Genomic DNA, 26,450 nt, shown 5'->3' with positions numbered 1-26,450 from the left:
CAAAGTAAGTCAAATAGAACTTACACTGGAATTTTTCCTTTAACATACCCCGTCCAATACTCCACTTCGTGGAAATCACTGCACCCTCCAGCCAGGCATGTTTGCTAATTGAGATAAACAAATCAGCTTCAACTGGAGCTTTTGTTCCACCAAAACCTCCTCACCAAGGCCTCTGCCTGCCACTGCGTGTGGCCAAGTGTGGGTTCAAGGACCCTAGGGCTGCCCTTGAGGAGTGCAGAGTCCAGCTGACCAGACAGACGTGGACAATAGCAATGGAGCAGCGTTGGAGACTCAGATTGGACAAAAGGAAGAACTTTCTGACAGGACTATTAAAGAAACGGTGGGCTGCCAAGGAGGGAAATCCCATCCTGGAAAGAATGTGGGGGTGGAAGCGCATTGAATGTATTATAAACCTTAAAGGGATCCCCTGGGATCTAGTGACCCACTTCATCTGGACGTGTCTAAACTCACTTTTTTCCACTTTTATCTGCCAACCGTGGTTACCTGAGGCGTGGTTCCAGGCAGCTCAAATCAGCCTCACGCTAACAGCATTTTTAACTTGCTGTGGTCTCTGTAAGTAGTTCAGGTTGGGTCTGACCTTCTCATCCGAGAGGCCCAGGGAAATGTCAGGACTTGCCTCCCGTCTCACAAGCCTAGGGGTGTGTGTGTGTGTGTGTGTGTGTGTGTGTGTGTGTGTGTGTGTGTGTGTGTGTGTGTGTGTGATGGTCACGTGATGATGTGATGTGTCTGCAGTGTGAGAGGGCAAGGCACGAGGACCAGAACCTCTGCCCACAAGGCTGATGGCAGGACAGAATCTACGACACGTGTGAGTCTTATAATTCAAGAAAGAAAAGGGCCCCTTTACTGGATGGTTTCCAGCCGCTGAGGCAGAGGCTTTTTCTGGTGCCCACAAACCGGCGTGCTACCTTGCAGACCCTCTAACCCACCAGCTCCCACCCTCAAGCCTTCCTTCCCTTCCTCGATCCCCCCAGGCCCTGTAAACTACATCCTCACGGGGCCCCAAACCCAGTCAGCTCTGAAACCGGGCTCTCCCGTTCCACCCCACCCCCTCCACCCACACGGCTGAGGTCACCCCGGCCCAGCCTCTTTTGCAACTTTCCCAAGTTTGTGCATGTGAGGGAGTGGAGGAAAACTCAGAAGGAAGTGCCTTGGCCTCAACAAACTCTTTTTTGGCTCCCAAAGCCCTTTTCTTCTGACCCGGCCGAGACTGTCAGTCTAAGAGAAGACCCCCAGACTCAGAGAGAACCCCCACCAGCTGTCGGAGGCTGAAAGGGCCCTGGAAGTTTTTCTCGGTTCCTGTCTGTTCCAGCAGCCCCAGAGGTATTTGGGTTTTGCGGTGCGGGGAGGAATGGAGGCAAGGGAGCCTTAGAATCTGGCAGCTGCGGGGTTTAGATTCTGCCCAAAGACCCTCACGTCTGGAGAAACTCCCAGGAGGTGGCAGCCAGCCAAGGCAGACAGGAGTCCCCGCCCAGCCCGGGAGTTGGGGCCCCGCTCGGGGCTCTGCACAGCCCGCAGTCAGTGGCAGGACCATGCAGCCGGCGGCACAGTCAGAGGAAGGCCATCCAGAAACCGGAGGCCTTCAGCAGGGCTGGGTCCTGCTCACACACAGTCCCCTTCCCCACTGGCCCAGTACCTTCTGAGATGGAACCGTGTCAACCAAAGCGTCTCATCAGGGAAGGGGGAACCCCTGGAGTAGGAAAGTGTCCCTCTGATTCTAAATATGTCTCTCAGCACAGCTCTGCAATGCGAGGGGAGCCAACGCACAGAGTTGGACAGACCTGGGTTTTTGTCCCAGCTTGCCGCAAATAGGTGTTTCTGACTCTGGAATCCACTGGGCTATGATGGCATTTTGTTAACTGCAAAATGTCCTCTAATTGCTAGGCGTTATATGTTAATAAAATTAAGTTCTTTGGACTTAATCAATCAAGCCCCCACCAGACAAGTCCCTTGGAGACAGTAACTTGTCTATATCCTCAGATCTACATGCTGATATGTGGTAGGCATACATGTACTGGATGGATGGATGGATGGATGAACAGATGGATGGATGGACGGATGGATGGATGGACAGATGAATGGATAGATGGACAGATGGATGGCTAGACGGATGGACAGAAAGATGAATGGATGGATAGGGATGGATGGATGGATGAATGGATGACTATTGAAGACTCAACATTCCAGTGTAGGTCAGGCTCTTTGAAGGGATACTGAGAGGTGTGAGGCACTGTCCTGCCCTCTGGGCACTGACAGTCTACCTGGGGAGTTAGGACTAATAACCTCAAAGAACTTAAGAGCAGGAGTGCTAAGCCTCCTGAAACCAAGGCTATGGTTACACTTCCTGGAGAGAGCAGGTCTAGACCTGCTAGGACTTGGGTGGGTGAGGCACACTTGTACGGCTTCCTGAGAGGCAATAAAGACCTGTGCTCCCTGGATAGCCTCTTTTCAAAGACGAATTTACTCCCAAGATTGTAAACCCCATAATTTTTTAGGGTGGATACATCTGTCATTTTCCAAGGCATGGGGGCAGGGAAGGAGGGGCTGAAAGTAGGGGAAGAGAGTGTGCGGCGGCTGGGGGGATTTTGCCTGCTTCAGGATTCTCATCTGCCCCTGCTCACTGCCCCTCCTCCCTCCTCCTTGTCAGCAGACATGACACCTCGCTCAACATGAAGGAGGCAGAAGATTGTGTCTGGGTCCTGGTTGGGGCCAGCAGGGCAGAGAGAGAAGGGAACTGGGAAGGTGAAAACAGAGCAGGTCTAAGAGTTCTGAGAAGACCGGTTTAAAACAAAAATTTGTGGCGGGGTTTGGGAGTCATCAACTCAGTCTTTCTTACTCCCTGGGCACTGAGCTACGCTGTAGCTTTGGCCGATGGACAAGGCTAGGGCATAGATGCCCTGCCAGGCAAGAAGAGGAGTTTTCTGCAATGTCACGTGCAGTGGAGAACAGTCCCGGCCGATTCTGCTCTGTGTGGCTCTGCCCTGGCTGAAGGGGAGCCATGCATTCCAACCTGCTTTTCACTGTTATTTAACAGTGGAGGGTGGAGACTCAATCTGGCCTCTAGGAGGATGCACTGGTTCAAAGCCTCTGAGTCAGCTAAATGGGAGGGAGGAGGCTTAAAAGGACGGCCATTATCAAAGCACAGCCAAAGGCAGAGTCCAGAGGACACAGGAAGGGACTTCGGGCACAGTCTGAAATCTGCACACACTTCCTCGGTGAGCCCAGCCCGTGTCTACCCCCAGGCCACCCTCCATTGTCGCTGATGCAGTCTTGGTCACCCTCTTGCTGCTAATTATCCTGGGACCAAGGATCGGGATAGTTTATTTTATTATTTTATTTTTCAAACAAAAAGGCTCACATAGTTACTACTGAACCAGCCTACTAGTCCAGAAGCATAGAAACAAGGAGAAAGATCATCTTCCCAATAGAGCATGTCCAGCTACCCAGATAGTGGTGATGTTGTCGGCTAGATGTATTAAGATGCCAGTGACCTTGAGACAGCATCAATATGTGTGCCATCTTGTGTGTGATTCCTTACGACCCAGCCTGGTTCTTCTCCAATGTCTCTTCTTGGAGTAGAACCTGATTTTACCCCCAGTTTTCATGTGAATCTCTTAGGGAGTGGGACAATTCTGCTTTTGTTTCTTGGCCAGGGAATTGACTTGATCCTGAAAGTCTTATAAGAAGACATGGTGAGGAACAGAATCCACGACACGCACACACCAAGGTGGAGGAGAAGGAGAGAGAGAGAGAGGCTATTGTAAAAGCAAGTAAAACTCAAAGAGAAGACTTTAAATCTTGGGAGGGCTGGCATGTAGCAGAGGAATTAAGCATTTTTCCTGTGGCCTCCAGGAGAAATCCACGCCTAGTGGAGGGAATGAAGTTCTGTGGGGGCAGGTCTGGCTCCATCTTTCCATGAATATGGTGGAGATGACTCAAGCAGTGGGTGGGAGGTTGGACCAGATGTACTTTGAGGTCCTTCCATAGTGTACTGGGGCAGGCGCCACGCTGGTAGCTTAAAATCAGCTGTGGCAGGAGTATTTACACCCCAGAAAGTGGCAGGCACTACAAACCATGTCCCCGTCCCCCACCACGCTTAACCATTTATCTGAATCTTCCCAGTTTGCTATAGGAACATGACACACGCCCCTCCATAGAATAAGCCACAGCCATGAGTGATGTCCATTTTACCCATGAGGGAACAGACTCGCCAAGGTTAAGTAAATCATCCAAGGTCATGAATGTCTGGATGTGGGATGAGAACTCTGACTCCAAATCTCATGATCACTCCATGCTACCAGGAGGCCTCCTTCTCCTGCCCGAGACACAGAAGTGACTTGTCCTGTAGGAAGCTACACTCAGATGACTTTAGGCTACAGTCCATCCACGTGTTCTTTTTAAAGAAATGTTGTCTTTATTTGATATTTTTAATTACAATAACAACTTAGGCTTGTGTAATAAATTTTAACGCAAGACATATATATAATAAAACAACAGTTTCCGGCCTCTCATCTACCTTTCCCCACTTCTTATTAATCGTTTAGCGTGCATGTCTCCATAGCTTTCTGTGAATTATAGGACAGGCATGAATATAATATTAAACATAGTCATATACAAGGGGTTGTTGTTTGTTTTTATACAGTTGTAATCATAGTATAGAAAATGTTCAGTGATTCTTTTTTACTTAAATTACCATATTTTCCACTTCATTACTTTGCTCTTTTTAAAACTGCCTAGTATTCCAGAGTATAAACGGATTATAATTTATGTGAAAAGTCTCTTATTGACAGACAGCTTAGAGTGTTCTTCAGCAATCAGCTTTGTAAAAATGCATATTTGAGCATATGTGTATTTCTGTTGGATAGACTTCTAGACTTAGAATCTAGGCTATGTGCATATTAAATTACGATACTGTCAAATCGCCCTCCAAAAACTCCGGTGCCCATTCATAGTTTATCAGCAATAAACAGGAGTGTTGCTAGGGGGAGGGTATAACTCAAGTGGTAGAGCACATGCTTAGCAAGCACAAGGTCCTGGGTTCAATTCCCCACACCTCCTATAAAAATAAATAAATAAATAAACCTAGTTACTTCCCCCTGCCAAAAAGAAAGAAATTTTTAAAAACCCAAAAAGAAAGGAAGAAAGAAAGAAATATTGATAAAAAACAAAACAAAACAAAAAATACAAGAGTGTTTCCCCTACCCACCTGTCAACACTAAATATTATTATCAATCTTTTTAATTTTTGCCACTCTGGTGGGTAAAAAAAAAATTGTATTTTTCGACTTTGCATATCCTTAAAAATTAGTGAGGTTGAGCAACTCTCAAAGCTTACTCCCTATCATTTATAAGATCTCTCTACTGGTTACTTATTTGTGTTCTTTGCCCTCTTTTATGTTCCATGTTGTCTGTGATTGTCCGTAGAGTGCTTAAATGCAGTGGATACACATCTGCTTCCTGCCTCCCCTGCCCTCACCCCTGGCTTTCCCTGCCTATGCACACCAGCTCCACAGCACCATGTCAAACCCAAACCATCCAGCCCTGAAGCATCTCTGACAGGGGCACCTCGCGGCAGGGTGTGTGATCCTCATTCTAGTTTCACAGAAGGCAGAAGGACCTAGTGGCTACAAGTTGTGGTCTCCGGAGTCAGGCTTGGATTCAAATCCCAGCTCCAAATCTAGGCTCTCCCACCTACAGGCTGTGTTTTTAGAGATGAACTACATACTCAACTTCTCTAAACATCTGTTTCTTCAGTGATAAAATAGAGATAATAACGGTGCCAATCCCACAGACTATTTTTGTGTGTCATAAAATAGCTAACATTTCTTGAGCCCTTAATCTGTGCCAGTAAATGTATTATAACAATGTGCTATGTGTGCTAAATGTAGTGTAATGTATTCGTTCATTAGCCTCACAATGATATGCATGCTCTTTATCTGCATATTCGCAAAGTCCCCCCCCCACCCCCCCGCACACGCCACCAGGCAAGTAAATGCTAGCTTATAGTGCGAGCGAGTGTCGAGGATGCATGGCGAGGACATGTGACTGGCTCCCCTCCCCTGTCAGCACACCCAGCCTGGACCCCTGTTGCCAGTCCTTATATAGCAGCCCTGTTCCCTCCTCTTCCACTGTGCCCCTTGTCACTTTGGCTGCCTGTCTCTGGATCCTCTGACAGCTCTACTGGGGTTCTGTTGGGGTTCACCAAACCCAAGCCGAGTGCCCTGGGTCCTGTGCACACAGATTCTGGGGGTCAAGAGGCAACACGGCATAGAGCAGCCTTCTCTGGCCTTTGATTCACCCGTTAAGGCATCCGCTCACCCGTATACTATGCGTGTGGTCTTAAACTGAATTACAAGTGACTTGGCTTCTTTGAGCCTCCCTTGTGCTAGTCTCATAGGGCTATTGATTGAGCTGATTCCCTAAGCCCTGCAGAGGATGCAGAACAGCGCCCCCTGCAGGTGCTCAGCCAATGGTGGTAACTTTCCCACTTCTGACTCACTTTCTACGGCACTGCATCGGCTTGTAAAGCTAAGTTAGCATGTTGTACCAAAGCCTTTGGGAAAGAGCTCACTATCGCCTCCACTCCCCTCCAGGGTGTAAATGTAGAGACACGTGCCTTTCAGGAATTTCTGTGTCATTTCTCCCTTGGCCAGTTTCCTTGAGGGCAGTGACACCCATTACAAAATACCCACCCCAGTCGGTACCTTGACTTCTCTTCCTCTGTAGGTCTGAAGCATAGGAAATGTTTGACGAGTGAATAAATGAATGACAGGACCCTTGGTCTGATATTCACATCCCATCTTAATCTTGCTTCCTCTCCAGGCTTTTCTCTCTCCACACCCTTCGCCTCATTCCCTGAAGCCAACCATCGCCTTCTCCGAGCACCTGTTCAAGCTCTGATTGTTTCATTCCCTCCTCTGAAATATCGCCCCCACCAACCACATGTGTCATTTCTTCAGGGCCCAGATGGATGGCCGGCTTCCCCTCCACCCCACCCTGAATTCCCACAGCACTTTCTCTGGGCCTCTGTCGTGACATTTTACAATTTGTCTCTGCTGTAATCACTAAGCCCCTGTCCTTTCTCCCCTAATGACTCCCTGGGGTGGGCTCCAATTTGCTTCGTCTTTTTGCTCATCTCAGCTTCAAGATCAAGGCTTTGCACGCAGCAGACATGTAGGCATTTGTTGAATGAATGCATGGACCATCAAGAAGACCTTTTGCCCATCATGTCCACCCAGCCCTCCTGGGTTACAGAAGACGGTCCAGTGCCACCAACTCTGGCTCCTGGGACAGGCAGCTCTGAGACAGCAGAGCCTCAAATCACCTTTGGGCCATGACATGGCTCATGGAAGAGCGCTAACAATCCTAGGTCTCCCGGGGTTTCTGTTTTAACTAACTAGGCACCCCCAGGCCAGGCTCTCAGGGCCCAGTGAGTTACAGCTCCAGTAGATACAACATATTTCAACCAGAAGGGGCCTTGGGCCTTTGGGTCCCAAATGGCTCCTTCTCTAGTTGAAAAGTCAAGACTCAAACTGGCCCAAGGTCACACAGTGGCAAAGTGAGAACTAGAACCAAAACTTCAGGACATCCAATTTAGAGCTTTTTCCCAGATCCAAGCAGAGTCAGATCAAGGTTAAGGCAGTACGTCTAGTGCATCCAAGGTTAGAAGACCCAGGAGTTGGGAATAGTATATATGTGTGCGTGCCTGCAAAGGTAGAACCAAAGAGCCAGTGAAACACGATTCCCTGGGACAGTTTTGCTTATTTTCTTAAAAATCATCATCATAGTAATAATTATATATATACACATATGTAAAACACACATATAAGTGGTTTTCTCTTATAGGAACAATACATATTTGACATGTTGGTTATAAAAATAAATTTGGAACATGCTAAGAAGCATAGAAAACAAAATTGAAATCATGCAGTTGCCTACCACCCAGAATTAACCACTTACGTTTTTTATATATTTCCTTCTAGACTCTTTTCCATGCAAGTAGGAATTCATTTTAATACTTGACGGGGGGGTATGTTCAGTAAGGGGTATGGCATGTACAGTTTGGTGTCTTCTGTTTTTCATTTAGACCCTGTGGCATTAGCCTTTTCTCACATTATTATACTATGCTCACAAACTCCATTTTAATGACTGCTTAATAGTTCATTGTATGCCATGATTTCTTTAACCATTTCTTTATTGTTGGATATTTATAAATAAATACTGGGAAGTGATATTCTTGAACAAGAGTCTTTGCCCGCATTTCAGATTTTTTTAAGGACAGATTCCTAGAAGTGGAGGGCAGGGACATCCTTGCTGCCAAGCAGCTTTCCAGAAACATGTACACCCCCTCAGCTGCAGCGGAGAAGAGCCTTTTGATTCTGCCAGTGCAGCAACCCCTCGGGCTGGGGGAGGGCACACTTCCATCCAAGCCTCCCAGCAGTGCTAACAATGGACCCCTTGTCCCATTCACCCCCATCGCCTCTTCCCACACTGCCCTCCATCCCTGGCTCCAGGCTTGACTGTCTGCGAGGCCTCTGTTCAGTCCAGTCCAGCCTTCTGGGTGCTCCTGGCTGCCTCCAAGAGCAGGGCTGGTAGAGCCGAAAGGTGAGAGGTGGACCTGTCCAGTGGGGCCACCATCCTTCCAGCCTCAGGGAGACCCCCAAGGAAGTGAGGGATGGGCTTGTGATGGTTAGCTGAGTCATTGCCTGGGGTGGGCCCAGGGCAGTGATCTGCACAGGAGGAGGGGAAGGTAGAGGCCAGCCCCAGTGACAATGGCTGTGGGGGGCTCTAGCCAGCATGTGACTTCTGGTTCCCTACAGGCCTTGACACACCTCCATGAATCCCCGGAAGAAGGTGGACCTCAAACTCATCATCATCGGAGCCCTGGGGTAAGCCACATTCTGCGGAGTCTGGGGGTTGGGAAGCAGCCCCTCCCCAAGGTCAGTAAGACCTCCTGGATGTGCTCCCACCTCCCTGGGATCCTTTTCTGATTCAGAGTGGAACCAGGGAGGGCATCCCACTCCAAGGAAAGGAGCTGAGATGGGAGACAGAGGCTGGGAGTCAGGCTGCCTGGCTTCTGGTCCCAGCTCAGCAGTAGGTCCGCAGTAAGTAGCTGTGTGAATCAGGCAAGTCACTTAGCATCTCCCTGTCCTCCCACCTCCTGCCACATACAGTAAAGACTTGGTCATTTTGCTGTGAGGCACTCAGCTCTCTGGAAACTTCTCTGCTCACTTTGGTCCCTCCTTCTAGAGTCCATTTGCTAGTCCCTTGCTACTTAAACTGCAAATGTTAGAAATTCAAAATCTCAGGGAGAGACAGCAGTGAGAGGGGCATGGAAAGATGCTGAGAACGGTAGGGATGTGTGCATGTGTGTGTGTGTGTGTGTGCGCATGTGTGTGTATTTGAGTGGGTGTTCACATGTCTGGGGTTTTTTCCTCAGTGTAGGAAAGACTTCCCTCCTCCACCAATATGTGCACAAGACGTTTTACGAGGACTACCAGACCACACTAGGGGCCAGCATCCTCTCCAAGATTATTATACTGGATGACACAACTTTGAAGCTACAGGTGAGCAGCACTCCCTCTCCACCTTCAACACACATATCTGATAATGACCCACATTCCCTGGACAGCCACTCACACAGCAATGTGCACCAAGAGCTAGAATAGTCTAGAGCATAGATCAGCAAACTTCAACTCATGGGCCAGATCTGGCCCACCATTTGTTTTTGAAAATAAAGTTTTATTGGCACACAGCCATGCCCACTTGTTTACTTATGGTCTTAGGGCTGCTTTTACACTACAACGGAATTGAGTAGTGGCAACAGACAGCAGTATTTACAATGTGGCCCTTTACAAAAAAAATTTGCTGATCAATGATCTAGAAAGAACACTAATCCAGAGTTGGGAGACCCTGCTCCAAGGCTCAGGTTCCCTGGAAAACTTGTCAAGTGGCCTTGGGCAAGTCACCCCCAAGGTCCAAATCTATCAGATGGGAATAACAATGCTTGTCCTAGTGACCCAGGGGGAAAATGAGGGCTCAGATGTGAAAGAACTCTTGGGATGCTAAATGTTAACGCAAAGATACTGTAGTGTACGTGGGTGGCCGTGTGTGAAAGGACTGTGTGCACCTGTGCCAGGGCTATCTGCCCCTACACAGAAAAGGAAACATTGATACGATGTGACTGACCTGGTTGCGCCAACCTCCAGCCACTCATCACAGCCTCACGGGGCGGCTGCTCTTCCCCTCCAGATCTGGGACACAGGCGGACAGGAGCGGTTCCGCTCCATGGTGTCCACATTCTACAAAGGCTCTGATGGCTGCATCCTGGCTTTTGATGTCACCGACCTGGAATCCTTTGAAGCTTTGGAAACCTGGAGGGGTGATGTTCTGGCCAAAACCATCCCAATGGAGAAGTCCTACCCCATGGTGGTGCTGGGGAACAAGATCGATCTGGCAGACCGGCAGGTACCAGTCACTCTTTCATTCATTCAGCAAACATGTCAGTGCTGGCTACGTGCCAGGCACTGGGTTAGGTCCCACACATGCAGAGCTGAATCAGGTGTAGTCCTTACCTTAAGTATTTCACAGCCTAGTAATATATACAGATCACTTAAAAGACAATTGTGATACAATATGGTAAATCATAAGCAATCATAGAGATGCACCTTGGATGTTTGGGGACCACAGTGAAGGGGCACCTACTGAAACCCAGAATAGAGAAAGGGCTTCCTAGAGGAAGTGGGTTCCAGGCTGAAGAAACAGCATGAGCAAAAGTAAGAAATGGCACGAAGTGAGCCGAGAACTGAAGGCAATTTTGTCTAGAGACAGGGAATACAAGAATTAAGGCATCGGAAGTAGGCAGGTGGAACTGAGTTAACCTGTAGAACAGTATCTCTAACCAGGGTGAGATGTAGGGTCTGCAGTTATGAATGCCTGAATCTACACATTTTCTGGGAGAGTAGTAATGTAGACTTTTTATTAGCTTAAGCATAGTCGGCGTCATCCCATTAACCACGTGACAGATGACCTGCCTGCCCCACGGCTACTGTGACCACGCTTACGTAGCTGTCTACCATTGCAGGAGCATTGAGTTGAGCTCTGTTCATCATTGTCTACTACTGAGAAAAGAACAGAAGAAGACTTAATTTCTAAAAGATGCTCTTGTGTCAAATGAAGCCCAAATGACACCAAAAAGAGCCGTTTGAACAAGCTGTCTTAGTGTTTCAAATACAGAAAATAAATGGGGAAGTAAGTCATCATATTTGAACCGCATTTTCATGAGGGTTCAAATAGAGAAAAGTGGTAGGAGAACCGAGGCATCGGATGGGTGGATGGATGGATGGATGGGTGATGGTACTTCCAGCCAAGTTATCACCTCCATAAAGAAGAGCCTCCTGTTCAAAGAGATGAGTTTGGTTTTGACATGCTGGGTTTGAGGAGCTTGTAGACCAGCTAATCTGGGATGACCAGTAGGCTTTAGAGCACATAAGAGTGAAACTTCAAAGGAGAAGTCTGTGCTGGAAATAGAAATCTGGAAGTTATCGATTCTACGGTCACTTCAGGTTGCAAATTCAGTGTCAATTCTCTAATTACAAATATCCAACCTCAAACAGGAATCAAAGTCCTAAGCTCCTTCACAGTCAAGTCCGTCTTTTCCCCACTGGGGCCGCTGCAGGTGAGGACCCGGGGTCTAGGAGGGGCGTACAGTCCTTTGCTTCTCATTGCCAACTTTCTGTGTCCACACTTCCTCCCCTTCTCAGGATAATTCTGATTTCAGACCTTGTCAGGAAAGAAGCAAAAAGAGGGAGAAGAGGTCAGGAGAGCAGGAAGACCCTTAGTTGACTGGTGCTGTCTTAAGATAGTTTGTGCTTTCCAGACCCAGCAAGTATTTCAAGCTGTCTCGTCATGGGTCACTCCTTTGGGTCCTAAAAGCCTCCACGGGGAACATTTAACTGTACCTCCCAGGACAAGGGTCTTGCATTTTCTTCCTTTCTCTCCTCAACTCCTAATTTAGGAGTTTAAGAGCCATTCTCCACCCCACTGTGTTACCTCCTCCTGCAGGCACTCATCCTGATGGGATTTACAACAGCTCCAGGCTGGCTAGTTCTCTGCTGAGCCCGCCTCTCCGTCATAAGGCACACCCGGGCATTCTGGCTCCATTGTAGGGGCAAGAGTAATTAGTTCTCAGTGCAGCCTGTCCTCTCTCTGCCCTGCTGCCTTTTGCCTTAGATCCCTCAGATGCATGTCAGATAGGAATCCGCTGTAGCCACCAACCTGTAGTCACAGGTTACCGTTTCCAAGTGGCCTCCCCTGAAGCCCCCTTTTGGCTGGAGGTGAAGCCTTACGTGTTCTCCCTCTTGATGAGGTTGGGGCGGGGGGTGTACCTACAACACAACTCTCTCCAAAAAAACCCTGTCTAACCCTCCTTTCCAATCTTTCTATATCCGTTCCAGGGGTTTCAGAGTCACCTAACAGATTGTTGGTCATGAACCTTGGGAAATGTGCAAGGTCCTGGGGGTGGTCTATCTCCCAACCAACTTGATATCCGACATCTATCAGATCGTAGTGCTTCTGCCAAAACTTTTATTTTAACGTCCTTCTTCATATGTCTGTAGGTCACAGGGCGGGAAGCTGGGAGAGTTCAAGACTGAGAGTGTGACTTTTCCTCACAAATAAGAGGCAGCATCTTCTGTTCAGAGGGAGGAGGAAGGGAAACCAAGGAGGAGGCTTAAGACTCATGGTGAAACTGCACCAGTTACTCTGGAAAGAAACGAGGAAGGAGCTAGTCAATGACAAAGAGCAGAACTGACGGGTGACGCCAAGGGCTCAGCTGAAGGAGGAGACCGGGAGTCTGAGGTGGAGTCTGTGTTGTGTTTTCCTTCAACAGCGGTGCAGGGGGTAAAAGCCAGGGGCCCGATGGAAGGTTTTTCCAGACAAGAGCAGCTGAAGATAAAGCAGTGGGGGTGCTGAGAAACCATGGAGGAAAGAAGAGAGACAAGGAGAGGTTGAAGGACCAGGGGGCTGTCAGAAGAGCAGGGCAGAAGGAGGGAGGGGAAAGGAGACTGAACTACAGAATGGGAGACTGGATTTAGTGGTTTATGGAGGCACTGGGTCTGGGCCCAGGGAGGAGAAGCTGGTGAAAGAAGGTGAAGGCTGTTGGCAGGGATGAAATGTGAGTCTATCGTGAGAGGTGGGAGCTCCACGGAGAGGAAGCTTCAGCAGATTGCAAGCATTCAGTGAATGAGTGGGTAGCAGGCAGGATGGGAAGTGTAGGGGATGCCTCCAAGGGGCAGAGGGGGTCCAGACCAAGCCACAGGGGGATGAGCTTTGTTCTGCAGAGAGGGGAAGAATAAGAGTTTGAAAGAAGCAGTAAATCCCCAGGCAAGCCCAACCCATCTCTGTGGTCTGTGATGAGTAGGGTGGGGAACGGGAAACAGCCCCCACCAGAGAGGGCAACAGGGGTCCTCCGGGAAAAGGCAGGGCTCAGCCCAGACAGGGAGGTGAGAGAGGATGCTGTAGGAGGAGGAAGGATGGGGAGAGGGGTTGCAGGTAGGCCCAGGGGGAAGGGTTTGGAGGTGGGTAGAGCAGGAGGAACAGAGGTGAGGAAGTGTTAGCAGTAATGAAATGAGCACAGGGAAGTGCAGAGGAGGAACTGGGAGCAGGGGGGAGCAGCGGGACTTTAATCCAGAAACCCAGGATCATGGAGTCCCAGGTGAGACTGGGAAGTGACTGCCTTCAAATGGCACAGACCAAGCAGAGGATGAGCAGAGAGGATGCCAGAAGTCGCTGGCCAGGTGTGGTGTGGAGAAAGGTTATGGGGAGGCGCAGCCGGGCTTGGAGAGGAGGCTGGAGGCAGTACTCACCTGCACAGGGTTGAGCGGATGAGAGCTGAGGACCACCTGAAGGAGCGCTTCTCCGGGCTCAAATTCATGCTCACATTCATGTGTGTCCTTGGCCAGTTCCGGATGCTTCATCTGTGAAATGGAGACCTGACACTGATTTAATGAGGTTGTTTGAGGATTCTAGGCAATGACAGCTATAAAGCAGTGGCAATCTTAATAAATAAAAGTGATGATTATCCTCCTTCTTAACATCACCAAGGTGTGGGCTGGGAAAATACGGAAGCTCTTTCTACTTAACAAAAGTAAATGAACATTTAAAACATTTATGCTGGATTTGGGATGTTGAAAAAGTGCTGGAGATGAGTAAGGGTGATGGTTGCACAACGATTTGAATGTACTAAATGCCACTGAACTGATGCTTAAAGTTAAAATGGTAAATATTATGTTTATGTATATTTTACCAAAATAAGTAAATATCTCACCAGGATAATTTTAAAGAAATTACTGACTTAGATTTAAAAAAAAAAAAACCATTATGCCTTCTACAGAAGATAACTGTCAAAATATATATATATATATATATATTAGTTTGTTACAAAGAAAGCCCTACTAGCATGAATGCTGCAAGGAATTTATTCTCTAGGGTATGAATTCTCTATTCTCTGCTCAGGTAGGCAGTTTTTGACTTACTGCTGATTTATAACTTTGGGATTCTGTTTTCTGAAAATATTCTTTATTTTTGATAGTGGCTTAAAATGTATCTGACACGTGAATTTTAACACACACAGTAGATCACTTTAAATGCATACAAGAAAAGCATCAGAAATAAAATTATGCACAATGGACTAATTTTGTCAAACATTTGACCTCTGATGAACTAGCAAAACTGTAACAGGAAAAGTAAAATGTTAATAATATATTGTCAGCCAAAAGCAAAATTAATGGAGGTAACACATTCAAACGGTTCATACTTCCCTTGTCCCCAGGTACCACATCCCGAGTTTATTTCCACAGTCAGAGCCTAAGTTATAAATAACTGTTGTTTTATAAATAAAAGACAAGGTGATTTTAAAAATCATGACGCTGTAACCAGAATTGGAAAGGAAAAAGTGAAAAGTGCCGTGCGGGGCACTTTCTCCCCAGGGCAGCTTTCTGAAGTCCAGTGGGAGAGGGCAAGCGATATAAAAAGAATGGTAATTCTTTGCAACACAAACTCAACGGATATTCTGGAGTGTGTATTTAAGCATTCCATAAAAACTGGATGGAGAAAGAGTGGGGGACAAGGAGAGAAAATATCTGTCCTAAGAGGGTGCCGGGCAAGCCAGGTCACAGTGGGAGAGACCAGCCAGTCAGGATCAGCGGGGCTGGAGCTGGGCGCTTGTCTTGCTGGCTCTGTCTCTGGGTGACCTCGGGCACCAGTCCAGGCTTCTGCTTCTGGTGCCATGAAATCTCCCTGTCTCCTGGAGAAGCAGAGGCACTTGATTTTGTTTTAATTTACTTCAATTTTTACTGTAATTCTTGAACACCAATGATGTGCCCAGAGAAATGTTCATCACCTGGTGGGGGTGGGAGCTGTTCAGGGGGCAGGATGTAAAGAAGGAGGGAGCGCTAAGAAGTGTAAGTACCATCCTTGCCCTAAAGTTTTTTAAAGGACTTTAAAGGATACAAAACCTTTTGCATTTCTAAGATGCCATCGAGCCATTACAACATGTTAATTTCTAATGGTTATTTATTTGCATGTTACTAGCGAGGACAGTAATAATCAGCGATCTGGCCATCTTTGATCCTTCATCCAAATAGCTGAGGATTTCCCCCAAGCTGTGAGGTACGTGGTTGCTCACCAGGTCTTGGTCATCTCTGCTCCACAGAAGGGAGCAGTCCTGGCCAACCTGGGGGCCCCTCACCCCAAAAAGCAGGAGGACCTTAGAGATCAGAGGTCAAAACCAAGGCCTGGGGTTTCTCCCTGATCTGCTCAAGTGCAGCAGCTCCTGGGAGACAGACCAGGCAGAGCCTGACCATGGTGGGTGGAGGTGTCATCCCAGCTCCCCAAAGGGCAGGCTGCTTAGCTGACCCCAGTTTCTAGCCTCTCGTCTTAGGAAGCAAGCCTGACAGAGAGCAGAGGCTTTGTGAAGAGAGCCTTGAGCCCCTGGGCCCTGCTGCCACTCCTGAGGCCAAGGCAACAAGGACCAAAGAGACAGGGGACCGTGATGGTGCCTTTAGTCCCAGTGAGACAGACATCCCAGAACCTGTGGGAAACATGATAGAGGACAGTCTCTGATCTCCCCTGGCTCCCCTGTGTTGAGGGAAAAGGGTAGAATGATCCTTCGCCACGAGAAAAACCGTGGCTCCCTTAAATAAAGTGAAATGATGGTTATAAAGGACCAGGCACAGGAATTGTTCAGTGGGTGGTCATTTCCTCCTCCCCAAAATAATCAGTTAAACTAAACTCAGTTAAACCAGTTATCATTGGAAGAAACCCACAGGGCTGCCAGGGCATTTTCCAATCCAACATCCTCAAACTGTGACTGGCATTTGCCTTTGGGTAGAGATGTGTTCATTCCGCTTGTATGGTGTGGGATCTGACCCTGAGCTCAAGAAACCTACAGTCCAGTGGAAGACAGAACAGACGCACAGTTCCTAGACAGTGCCCTGCAGAGGGCAGCGCAGACTCCACGGGAGCCCTGAGCTAGGGCTGCATCCAAGCTCTGCCCTTCTTAGCTGTGTGATCTGAGGCACGCTGCTGAACCTCTCTGAGCCTCAGTGTTCTTATCTCTAATGCGAAGCTAAAAACACCCATCTCTCAAGATTATTAGAAGATTAAATGAGTTAATCTGATAAGGTGTCTAACACAGCATCTGGCCCATAGTTGGAGCTTATTATCAACTGTTCCTTGGACTCTACCCTAGGGAAGAAGGGACCTGCATCTCTGCACAGCAGCAGGCCTCCTGGGTGTGGGCCTGTCAGCCAGCTCGGGGGGAAGGAAGCCTTCCCTCCCTGGCTAGTGCCAGTCATGTCTACCTCCCTTTGAAGGGACTGAGGACAGATTTAAGGCAGGAAGAAGCTCTTGGTGTAGACCTTAAGAAGGCAGCATAATGCAGTGGGCTCTAATTCTGCCAAGCCTGTGTTCAAACCCCGCTCAGCCCCACACACCCCAGTCTTTGCTTTCCTCATCTGTAAAATGGAGCTAACAATAGCCACCTCATTGTTTTATGTTTAAAAAAAATGAAAATGAATATATGTATGTATATGTATGACTGAACTGTTATGCTGTACACCAGAAATTGATACAACATTGTAAACTGACTATACTCCAATTAAAAAAAAAACCTCAGAAGGAAGTATATCAAATATTTATTGGTATACGTTAATAAATACAATTTATTTCTAAAAAAAATACATATGAAGTTATGGACACGTGGAAAGTTCTCAAGAAATGGGAGTGGTGGTGGGGAAGGCGGGAATGAAGGGAATGTGATGAAGACAATCATGATGGGGGTGTGATGACGGCAGGGATGGCGGTGATGGTGGTGATGGTGATACAGGAACAATCATCCTTTCTCCCCCTCACTCAGGTGCCGCAGGAGGTAGCCCAAGGCTGGTGTAAAGAGAAGAATATTCCCTATTTTGAAGTCAGTGCCAAGAATGACATCAATGTGGTACAAGCCTTCGAGATGCTGGCCAGTCGGGCCCTGTCGAGGGTGAGTGGCCCCTGCCAGGGCTGTACCCTGGCAGGGGGAACTTAGGACTGTCCAGCAAAGATCATACTGAGTGTGGGTAGGGACGTGGGTGGGAAAGGGTTGCTCATCATCTTAATTAATTAATAGCTGAATAAGCTCAGTGGCGCGTCCTGGAACTACAGAATCCCAGAGGCATAAAGCGTCCATCGAGTACGTAGTCCGTGGTCCCTCAATCTGGCTGGTTACCATTTATGGAGTTTCTCAGAAATAGTCTTGTACCTCACCCGTGGAGATTCTAATTTAGTAACAGTTTGAGAAGTGATGATCTAGATCAAACCTCACTGGTGGGAGAGAAGCCCCGTGGTGCCAAGTATTGGTCCAAGTGGAATAATCAAGCCTGCAGCAGTTTCTGACGTCCTCCAGTCAAAAAGATGGATAGATGTAGACCCCTTGGCATGGTCCTTCAGCAAGCATGCTGAATGTGCCATGTGTGCAGGGCTCGGGCCCCTCGCTCCCATAAGGGAGACAGACAGCACATGGGCGCCTCAGACAGCACATGGTGTGGTGGGGAAGGGACAGTTGATGGGGCCCCAGAGGAGGGGCATGCAGCCCGGGCTGCACAGGAAGGGAAGGAGGAGAGAGGAGAGGAAGAGCAGGGAGGCTGCCGTTCTGATGTGGAGTTTGGAAACTCCAGAGAGAGTCCATGAGAGATCTGCACTGGGAGGAGCTCCACTTGTTTCATTATTCTGCCACATTTAATCAGGGTGGGCTTCTTAGAAAAGGGGAGAAGGCCATCACAGTAGTGATTTTGAATTGAGGAAAGGAGCGAATGAAGAGGGGCGATCGGAAGGCTCCCCTCTTGCAGAAGTGCCTGCTGGCCCTGGTCTGCCTGGCCCTGCCCTGTGGGTTGTCCATGACAGAGAGCAACAGCAGCCACCTCTAGCAGCTGCCCAGGGAGAGTGCTCCGGCTTGCCGTCCATACACCCCACTGCCTTGATCTCAGCGTTTCCCCCGGGGAGCTATTCTTATGCTTCCCCTCCCAGCCTCCAGCCCTCACTGTGGGTGGCGGTGGTGGCAGAAATGAGGGGTCCATCTCTAGCACCCGGGCAGGACGTGCAGCTTTATCACAGTCAGTAATACAGAGGTGCCTGCTCAGGCTGGTCCCTGGAGGGTAAGGATGCCGTTCGACCCTGTAGGGTGATCCGTGATCACTGATCCTAACAAACATAGTCCAAAGACCGCCAGGTGCTTGGTCACGGGAAGCCCCATCAGCCCACAAGCAGTGTCTGGGCGTGGTTAGCAGCTGTCCTTGCTGGAGAAGGGGTGTCCCTCATTCTTGAAGCTCCGTCCTCCCTGCTGTGTCACTTTCATGACACGTAGTGCTAGCAGACAGTAGCTCATCTGCTTGTGGTTGGTTTTATTTTGTTTTGGTTTGGTTTTCATGTGCGTACTTGGCAAAAGAATGAATTGACAACCCCATGTCAATCCCTCACGATGTTGGGGAAGATTTACTGATGAGAAGTCTGGAGCTCACAGGTGTGATACCCACAGTCAGACTGACCTGGGTTTGATCCTGCCCCGGTGCTTTCAAGGGGACCCCTGGGCAAGACGTATGACTTCTCTGAGCCTCGGTTTCCTCATCTGTAAAGTGGAAATAATTCCATTCCATAAACATTCTTGAGTTGTCAGGTTAAGGCTGGACTTCAATGGCTCCACAATCAGGTAGAGGAGTAAGGCATTCAGAGATAGACTGTTACGGAGTAAGTGCCATGGGGGAGGGGTTGGGGAGGGGATGGCAAAGGCACAGAGGTGATTCAGAAGCGCTGGTGATGAGGGTGTGCGAGGATGCCAATCCATGGAAGTGGCGTGTGAGTTGGATGTTGAAAGATGATTCGCAGTTCGCAGGAGATGGGCCACTGGGGATGTGAGCAGGAGCCACAGAAGGGGAGGGAGAAGGGCGTGGCCAGGTGCCCAGGCGGGGCCTGTGGACCACTGCAGGCTCCACCTCTAAGAGGGAGAAATGCGGCATGGAGGGAAGTGGGGCGCTGGGCCAAGGCGAGCAAAGAGGCTCCAAGGTCAGCAGCACCAGACCGTGAGGGTCTGGCAAGCCCCAGCCAGACGTCGGGCTTCATGCCGTGGACCCACGCTCTCCAGACCCGCTGCTGGGCCCCCAGGGCACTCAGGGACCCACCCAGGACCTGAAGTCCAGCAGAGTGTGTCTTCCTGCAATGTCTGTATTATTCAGAAATTCGGAGGAGAAACATTTCACACCAAAACAAACATACTTATGGGGCACAAAATCTAAAAACTCACATGGATTCTTAAGGTGAAACTGGAGTTTGCAAATCTATATTTTAAAGTCAAACAAGAGTTTTCAAGGACATTTTCTACCCAGACCTCTCCCCTCCCTCCCAGGAGGGTCATGTGCTCATTCCCACCTGCCTAGAGCGTTTGGAGAGGAAGATGTGAGAGGAGCTGTTCCTCGGGTGGGAAGAGCTAGGCCCCAAAGCTGGGTGGATCTGGCTTTAAATCCAGGCCCCACCTCTCACTCACTGTGTCCTTGACAAGTCATGCAGCCTCCCTCAGCCAACACTTCCTTTCCTTTAAAGCACAAGTAATAGTGTCTTCCTCATGGAGTGGTTGCCAGGGCTAAATGAAATAATATCGAAGCACAGAGAAGGTATTAAGGACAAGGTAGCTATTTTTAAATGACAGCTACGTCTAAGAGTTTCCAGCTGGGGAGTTCCATGCAGCAGAGAGGATGGGCCGCATGGGTGGTCCAGAAGGCACTGCAGTGGTCCAGGCGTGAGAGGATGGAGATGGCAGGGCCTGGAGGACTAAAGCAGCTTTGGAGGGAGAACCATCAGGGGTTGATGATGGTCAAGTGTGGGAGAGACGGAATCAGGAGCTGCTGAGTTTGATGACGAGGTTTCTAGGTTGGTGAACGGAGGGACAATCGATTAGTGACCAAGACAGAAAAGAGAGGGGCATGCTGGAGCATCACCAGAGGAGGGGGCAGAGTGGTCCACTGGGACGCGTGGCATTTGAGGTTCCCTGAGGTTCCTCGGAATGTCTGAGTTCGCAGTGAGCTTTGGATGGAAAGAGCGATTTGCAAGCAGAGCCCTGGCCTAGTTACCCAGTTTACATTTTGAAAGGAGAGAAGGTGGGTAGTTACTTTAGTGTCCCAATCTGGCTACTTTCAAAGATTAGGATGGTTATTCAAAACATGACTAATACTTCAATTATATATATATTTAATTGAATTAAGTGAAACAAAAACTGAATTAAATTATTTTACAGGAAAAAAAAAGAATTCCTTCATGAAGGGTGGGTGTAGCTCAGTGGAAGAGCACATGCTTAGTACACACGAGGTCCTGGGTTCAATCCCCAGTACCTCCATTTAAAAAAATGATAATTTAAAAAAAATTTTAAAAAGAATGCTCTCATAATCAAAAAGGGACACCCACCTGCTTTGGGGGAATTGGGATGATGTGATTTTGCTCTTACCAAGTTGGCAATACCATCCCTGCTGGGCTGGTCAGCCTGGGCTCTGGTGGTATGAGCCGCAGCGTGGTGGCCCAGGTCCCTTAGGATTCACTGGAGAAGGACAAAGTTGCCGTGTCCGGGAGGGAAGCAGGCTGACTAGCAGGTGAGCTTAGTGAAATTATAGGGCCCTTCTGAGGTCCTCAGGATGCAGAATCTAAAGGCAGGGCCCTGGGGGTGACCAGGCTGGGAGGGACAGACTTGCACAGTCACATACCCACTGAAATAATGCATTAGTTTATTACAGTGTTACTTTACATGTTTGCCAAGAGGACCGGGGTCTGGAGAAAAGAATTACACGGGCGACCTAATTATGGCCTGCCCCATACTTGGAAGTTTTGCAGGAAACCCCAGGAGCAAGATGGTGCCAGCATCGCGTGAGATGATGTCAGGAATGAGAAGAGCTTGGGGCTCCTTGGACCTGGGGAGGGTGGGAATATAACGGGGTGAAGAGAGGTGGCGTGAAGACCTCAGGCTTTGCCGGTGCAATGAAGGAGGGCGTGTCTCACACCTTCTGGGGCAGCAGCCAACAAAGCACAAAGCAGCAGAGAAAGCCCGCAGCTGCCCAGCCCTCGGCAGCCCTCCCCGCAAAGCCTGGCATCGCGGACGAGGCAGGGCTTCGGGTTCCCGGTCCCAGCTGCGCCTTGTGTAGACGTGAGGGTGGGGCACCCTCGGCAGCGGCGAACCCACCGGCCTGCCCCCCTGGGTCCGAAAGAGCCAAGTAGGAAAGTTCCCTTCGGCTTTCACGGTGCGACGGGGAACCAGGGAAGTACCAAAATAAGAGAATCCGTTCAAAAGCCTGTCTTTCCGGGAGAAATGAATCAGTCAGCTTAGAAAGGGACTTGAACAGTAACACTCTGCTCTTCCTTGTCCCTCCCTGGGAGGCTCAGAAATGGCAGGATTTTGGCTACAGTTAGCTGAGTGGCGCGAGGGCGCCTGCAGAAGGGGCCGGCAGGAGGCCGGGACGGTGTCCGGCGCTGGGCAGACCCGGGCCGGCACCCGGGCCTGGGCGGAGCTGGCGGAAGGAGCCTCGGGGCCGTTTTCTCTCCTCAGACACCTCCTCCGGGAAGCACGCTGTTCTCCCAGGGTGAGGCGCTGGGGGAGGCGCGGGGCATGCGGGCAGCCGGCTAGGATCCTCCCCCGGGAGGTGGAGCTGGGGGCGGAGACATCCCCGAAGGGACATGCTTTCATTGGGAGAGACTGCTCCCCGCTCCCCAACACTAACCCTTCCTATTAAAAAAAAAATTTTATATAAAACAAATAAAATTCTAAGAGCTCAAAAGAATTTGCTGAGGGATACTCAGGACCCACCACGCAGGCTGACTAAGGACACTGGGGATTTTCTGGCCCCGAGACCCTACACGGGAGCAGGTGAGAAATGAGGGCTCCCAAGAAGCAGGCTCTGTGAAGAAGGTCTGGGTCCCAGGCCCAGCGCCGCGGGCTCTGTGCCGTCAGGCTAAATTAGAGCTCAGTCTGGAGGTGGCAGTGAGTGATGGGGCCTCAGGGGACCTTCTCATGTGCCTTGGGGGCCCCCATCACAAGGGTGCAGGGGGCAAGCCTGACAGCCTCCTGGGGCCCGGTTCATGGGCGTGAAGGGTTTGGTTGACATTCACCACAGCCAGAGCCCGGCAGACGTGGAGGAGAAAACAATCAGTGAAGGCACAACCGCCATTCTGGAAGCTGTCCCCTCAGAGGGGCACTTGAGACAGACCGCCCCACTGGGGGCTCTGCCCAGGTCAGGTCCACACCAGTGCATCCACTTATACACTCGCTCTCACACATACACCACCAGCTGCAGGAGGAACATTGACCCTGGGAGCTCAGAGAGCGGGGGGAGCTGTGGCCAAGGAAAGAGATGTGACCCCTCTAAGAAGAGACCCTTCCGTCTCCTGGAAGAAGGACCCCTCCCCTTTCCCCCACCCGGGTGGGTCATAGGTGCGGAGTGGCCAACTGGGTGGGGAGAGTCTTGTCAGACTGAGAAAGGGCTTTCTCTGGCTCTCGTTGGAACAGGAGGGTTTGGGAGCATGGGCAGAGAAGCAAAAAGGACCCATAAATACAGTGAATCTATTTTGGGTGGGGGAGCTCCCTGGATGTGGGGAGGACAGAGGGTGGTGGGCGGTTGGGAAGTGGATATGGTGAGAGAAGGTTGGGGTGAGGGGACGCTTGTGGGGAGAGGTCCCCTGCAGAAATGAGGAGCGGGCTATGGCCACCTCTGTCTGAGGTCAAATGTCACCTCTGTTGTCCCCTCTGGAGAATGGAGTTACAGGATCTGATCAGGAGACCTGGGCCCCTAACGCAGCTGCCCAGCTGCTCTGGGGTCCCTGGAAGGAGCTGGAGGAGGGGGCGGGGAAGACCATGGTTTCCTCCTCTGGGCCTCAGTTTCCCAGCAGCACAATAGGGAGGGAACAGAAAGCCCAAGGGCCATTGGTCATTAAGAAATAGCGTGCAGAAGGTGCTCAGCCCATCAGGATGCACACGCTGACTCCCCTCTTCCTCCTGCAGTATCGAAGCATCTTGGAGAGTTACCTCACAGACTCCATCAAGCTTTCACCAGAAGACCAGTCCAGGAGTCGATGCTGCTGACCTTCCGGACTCCTGCTCTGTAGGCCCAGAGACAGAGCATGCCTGGGGCCTGGTCATCCCTGGTCATCCCGGCCCCACCAGCCCCACTGCCTGCCCTGGCTCCACCCAGCGCTCTAGGCTCTGCGGCCAGAGCCCTGAACCCCCTCACGTCTGCACTGGGTTCAGACCTGGAGGGCAACCCTGCTGCAGGCTGAGTTTAGTGACGACAGGGAGTCCGCATGAAACCCAGAATGTTACAGCCAAGTCCTGGAAGAGACCAATTCTCTTGCTGTCTCCAGCTTTTCCTGCTACCTGCCCTCCCCAGACACACTCCTGCTCCAGGAGGCACATCTCTGCAGACAAGCTGCTGTCTCTGGAGTCCTGTTATATTCTCCTGTGGCCTGGCCTTCCTCACCCCATCCACCACATCCCCACAAAGCCCCAGCACAGCTTTGGATAAGGGTGCCACTCAGGCTCCCTCTGTAACTGGGACCGGGGAGTGAGGGTCTACCTCCACCCATCAGCAGCTGTTCAGGCCCCGGACACCCCCGTCTGCCCCCTCCAGAGTGCAAGACAGAGGGAGCCCAGGAAAACCCACCAGGAACTGGCACATTTCTCCATGCTGGGGCTCAGGCTACCCCCAGAAATCTCTCTGAGCCTCGGCTTGTTCGTCTGTCCAGTGGGGGTGGCGTGTGCCCTGTCCACATTAGAGTGCGGTTTTCAGGACCAGAAGCTCTATTTAAATCTCAGTTGCTCTTGTTGAGATACATTTACTATTCTTTCAACAAGTAGTTTTGAGTATCTACTATGTATGATGCCTTGAGGTCCAGTGACAAATGTTACAAAGCCCTTGTTCTCCGGGACCAGACACTCTGATGAGGGAGACAGGCAACAGACACAGAATGTACACAGATATTTGCAAAGAGCCAGTAAGTGCTTGAACAAAGTGAAACAAGGTAATGGGACAGAGAGGGACAGGGAGTGGGTTTGGGTGCTAGTTCAGACAAAGTCATCAAGGAGGGCTTCCCTGGGGAGGTGACATTGGCCTGAAGGCTAAAGAATGAGAAAGATGCTGCCACTTGAACTCTGGACAAAGAGCATTCTGAGGAGATGGAGCAGCAGGGGCCAAGGCCCCAGGGCGAGGACCAGCTTGCTTTGTTCCAGAAACCGTGAAAAGTCATTAATTTAAAAGCTGCTGTCTCAGAGACAGGCAAAGGGGACCCCGCCCCCTGGATGACTCCTTGAGTTTCTGCCAACTGGCCACCAGAGGGCAGCAGTGCTCCTTCCCCTCCAGGCCCGGCAGCCAGCACGAGTTCTTTGGGCACTTGAAGAACGGCTGTTTTCCTGTGCTGATGCCCAAAGCTGGCTCTCTGTCTCCAGGTATTTTCAGCCCTTCGAGATTTGTGGGGCAGGAGAATCCCAATTTCTTAATCCTAGTGAGAGATGGGCAAAAGGTGCAACATCAATGACTCAGGCCAGAAATCTGCGTCGGTGACAAATACTAAAGAGAGGGGCCGGGAGAATTCATGGTTCTCTGTCCCTGCAGACTCTAAGGTCATAAGCTACTTTTTCTTCTGGTGACAGGCAGCGTAGATAGGGCCCATTCTGAAGGGAGTGGGCAAGGTGACCCCCACAAGGTGTCCCATGGCCACATCCATGCCCACCACAGACGTCTTCTGTCTACACGGACATATCCTTCCCCGAGCTCCAAGCAGAGCTGGGGATGTTAGCCTATCACTTCCAAGTGTCATCCGACTCTGAAGATGTGCATAGAGGTAGGGGGGTGGCAGGTGGGGAGGTCAGCAAGAGAATTTGGAGAACGCCTTCTCTCCACACAGCTGTGAAATAAGAACTGCTCATCCTGCGCAGCGGCGTGGACCTAGCATGGGAGCAGGTGGCCCGGAGCACACCTCTGTCTCTGTGTCCTTTGTGGGGGTGGCACTCTGCACATCACACAGGCCCTCCTGGGACTCAGTCGGGCTGTGGATTGGACGTGCAGTGTTTATACAGCAGCTCAAGAACCACAGTTGACATAGGGACCGTTCTAAATGTGCGCAACAAATAATAAATGTGTCTGTCTTTGTTTTAATCCTTTGTGGTATTTAGTTGTTGAATTTTTAAAAAAGGTCTCCATGGTTCAAAATTTAAAAGATACCAAAGAGAATACAAAGATAACAAAAAGTAAAATGGAAAAAAAAAAAGGAAGCTTTTCATTCACACCGTGTTTCATAACTATATAATAGTCTTCAGTAGTTATGACTGTTTTCTTAACCATTTGCTTCAGAGTGGACATTCAGACTGTGATAATAAAAATCTTGTGCATGAATTAAAAAAAAAAAAAAGTAGAACAGACCCAGCCTAGAACTCGCAGGGCCCAGTGCAAAAGGAAGATGCCCCACCCTTTTTCCAGAATCAGTGAGTTCAAAGATGGTGACAGTGGATCATCAAACCACGCACGGGGTCCTTCTGAGCACAGGTGGCAGACACCGGGAAGCCTGAATAAGCACTGTGTTTTCAGCGCCCTCCAAAGTGACAGCGCCCTGGCCAGGCTCACCCGGGCTGCGGACACGCTGCAGCTGGGAGATTAAGTTTCTGGAGATTCAACCTCAGGCCTCGACCACACATTTTGAATCTCCCCAGAGTCAGGAGCCAGGACCAAACATTCTATGCGGGGGTGGAGGGTGGGGGGGCTGAGGGCCCACAGAATCCCTCCTGTCATGACTAGGGGACACACTAGTGACCAATCACCAGGGCAGAGGGAGCTGAGCCAAAACACTGGGGCCACTCCTCACCCCCACCCCTGAGTC

General features: G+C 49.9%; 1 protein-coding gene across 1 annotated transcript; it reads left to right on the top strand.

The window, feature by feature from the left end:
- Positions 1 to 1,116: 1,116 nt before the first annotated feature.
- Positions 1,117 to 25,732, top strand: RAB7B (RAB7B, member RAS oncogene family). Its single transcript, XM_006182277.3, has 6 exons — positions 1,117 to 1,341; positions 8,837 to 8,905; positions 9,457 to 9,583; positions 10,269 to 10,484; positions 17,434 to 17,559; positions 23,584 to 25,732. The coding sequence occupies exons 2-6, from the start codon at positions 8,853 to 8,855 to the stop codon at positions 23,662 to 23,664; spliced, it is 603 nt and encodes a 200-aa protein (XP_006182339.1). The 5' UTR covers positions 1,117 to 1,341; positions 8,837 to 8,852; the 3' UTR covers positions 23,665 to 25,732.
- The last annotated feature ends 718 nt before the right edge of the window (positions 25,733 to 26,450 follow it).

This window comes from Camelus ferus, chromosome 23 (genome assembly GCF_009834535.1).
Source record: "Camelus ferus isolate YT-003-E chromosome 23, BCGSAC_Cfer_1.0, whole genome shotgun sequence".
In the NCBI taxonomy this organism is placed as follows: Eukaryota; Metazoa; Chordata; class Mammalia; order Artiodactyla; family Camelidae; genus Camelus; species Camelus ferus.
The sequence above is the reverse complement of the archived record's forward strand: the minus strand, read 5'-3'. Positions and strand labels throughout refer to the sequence as shown.

Coding starts and splice junctions, on each gene's coding strand:
- RAB7B (XM_006182277.3), top strand. CDS start 8,853: ATGAATCCCCGGAAGAAGGTGGACCTCAAACTCATCATCATCGGAGCC. Junction 8,906..9,456: donor ATCATCATCGGAGCCCTGGG/GTAAGCCACATT, acceptor TTTTTTCCTCAG/TGTAGGAAAGACTTCCCTCC. Junction 10,485..17,433: donor TCGATCTGGCAGACCGGCAG/GTACCAGTCACT, acceptor CCCCTCACTCAG/GTGCCGCAGGAGGTAGCCCA.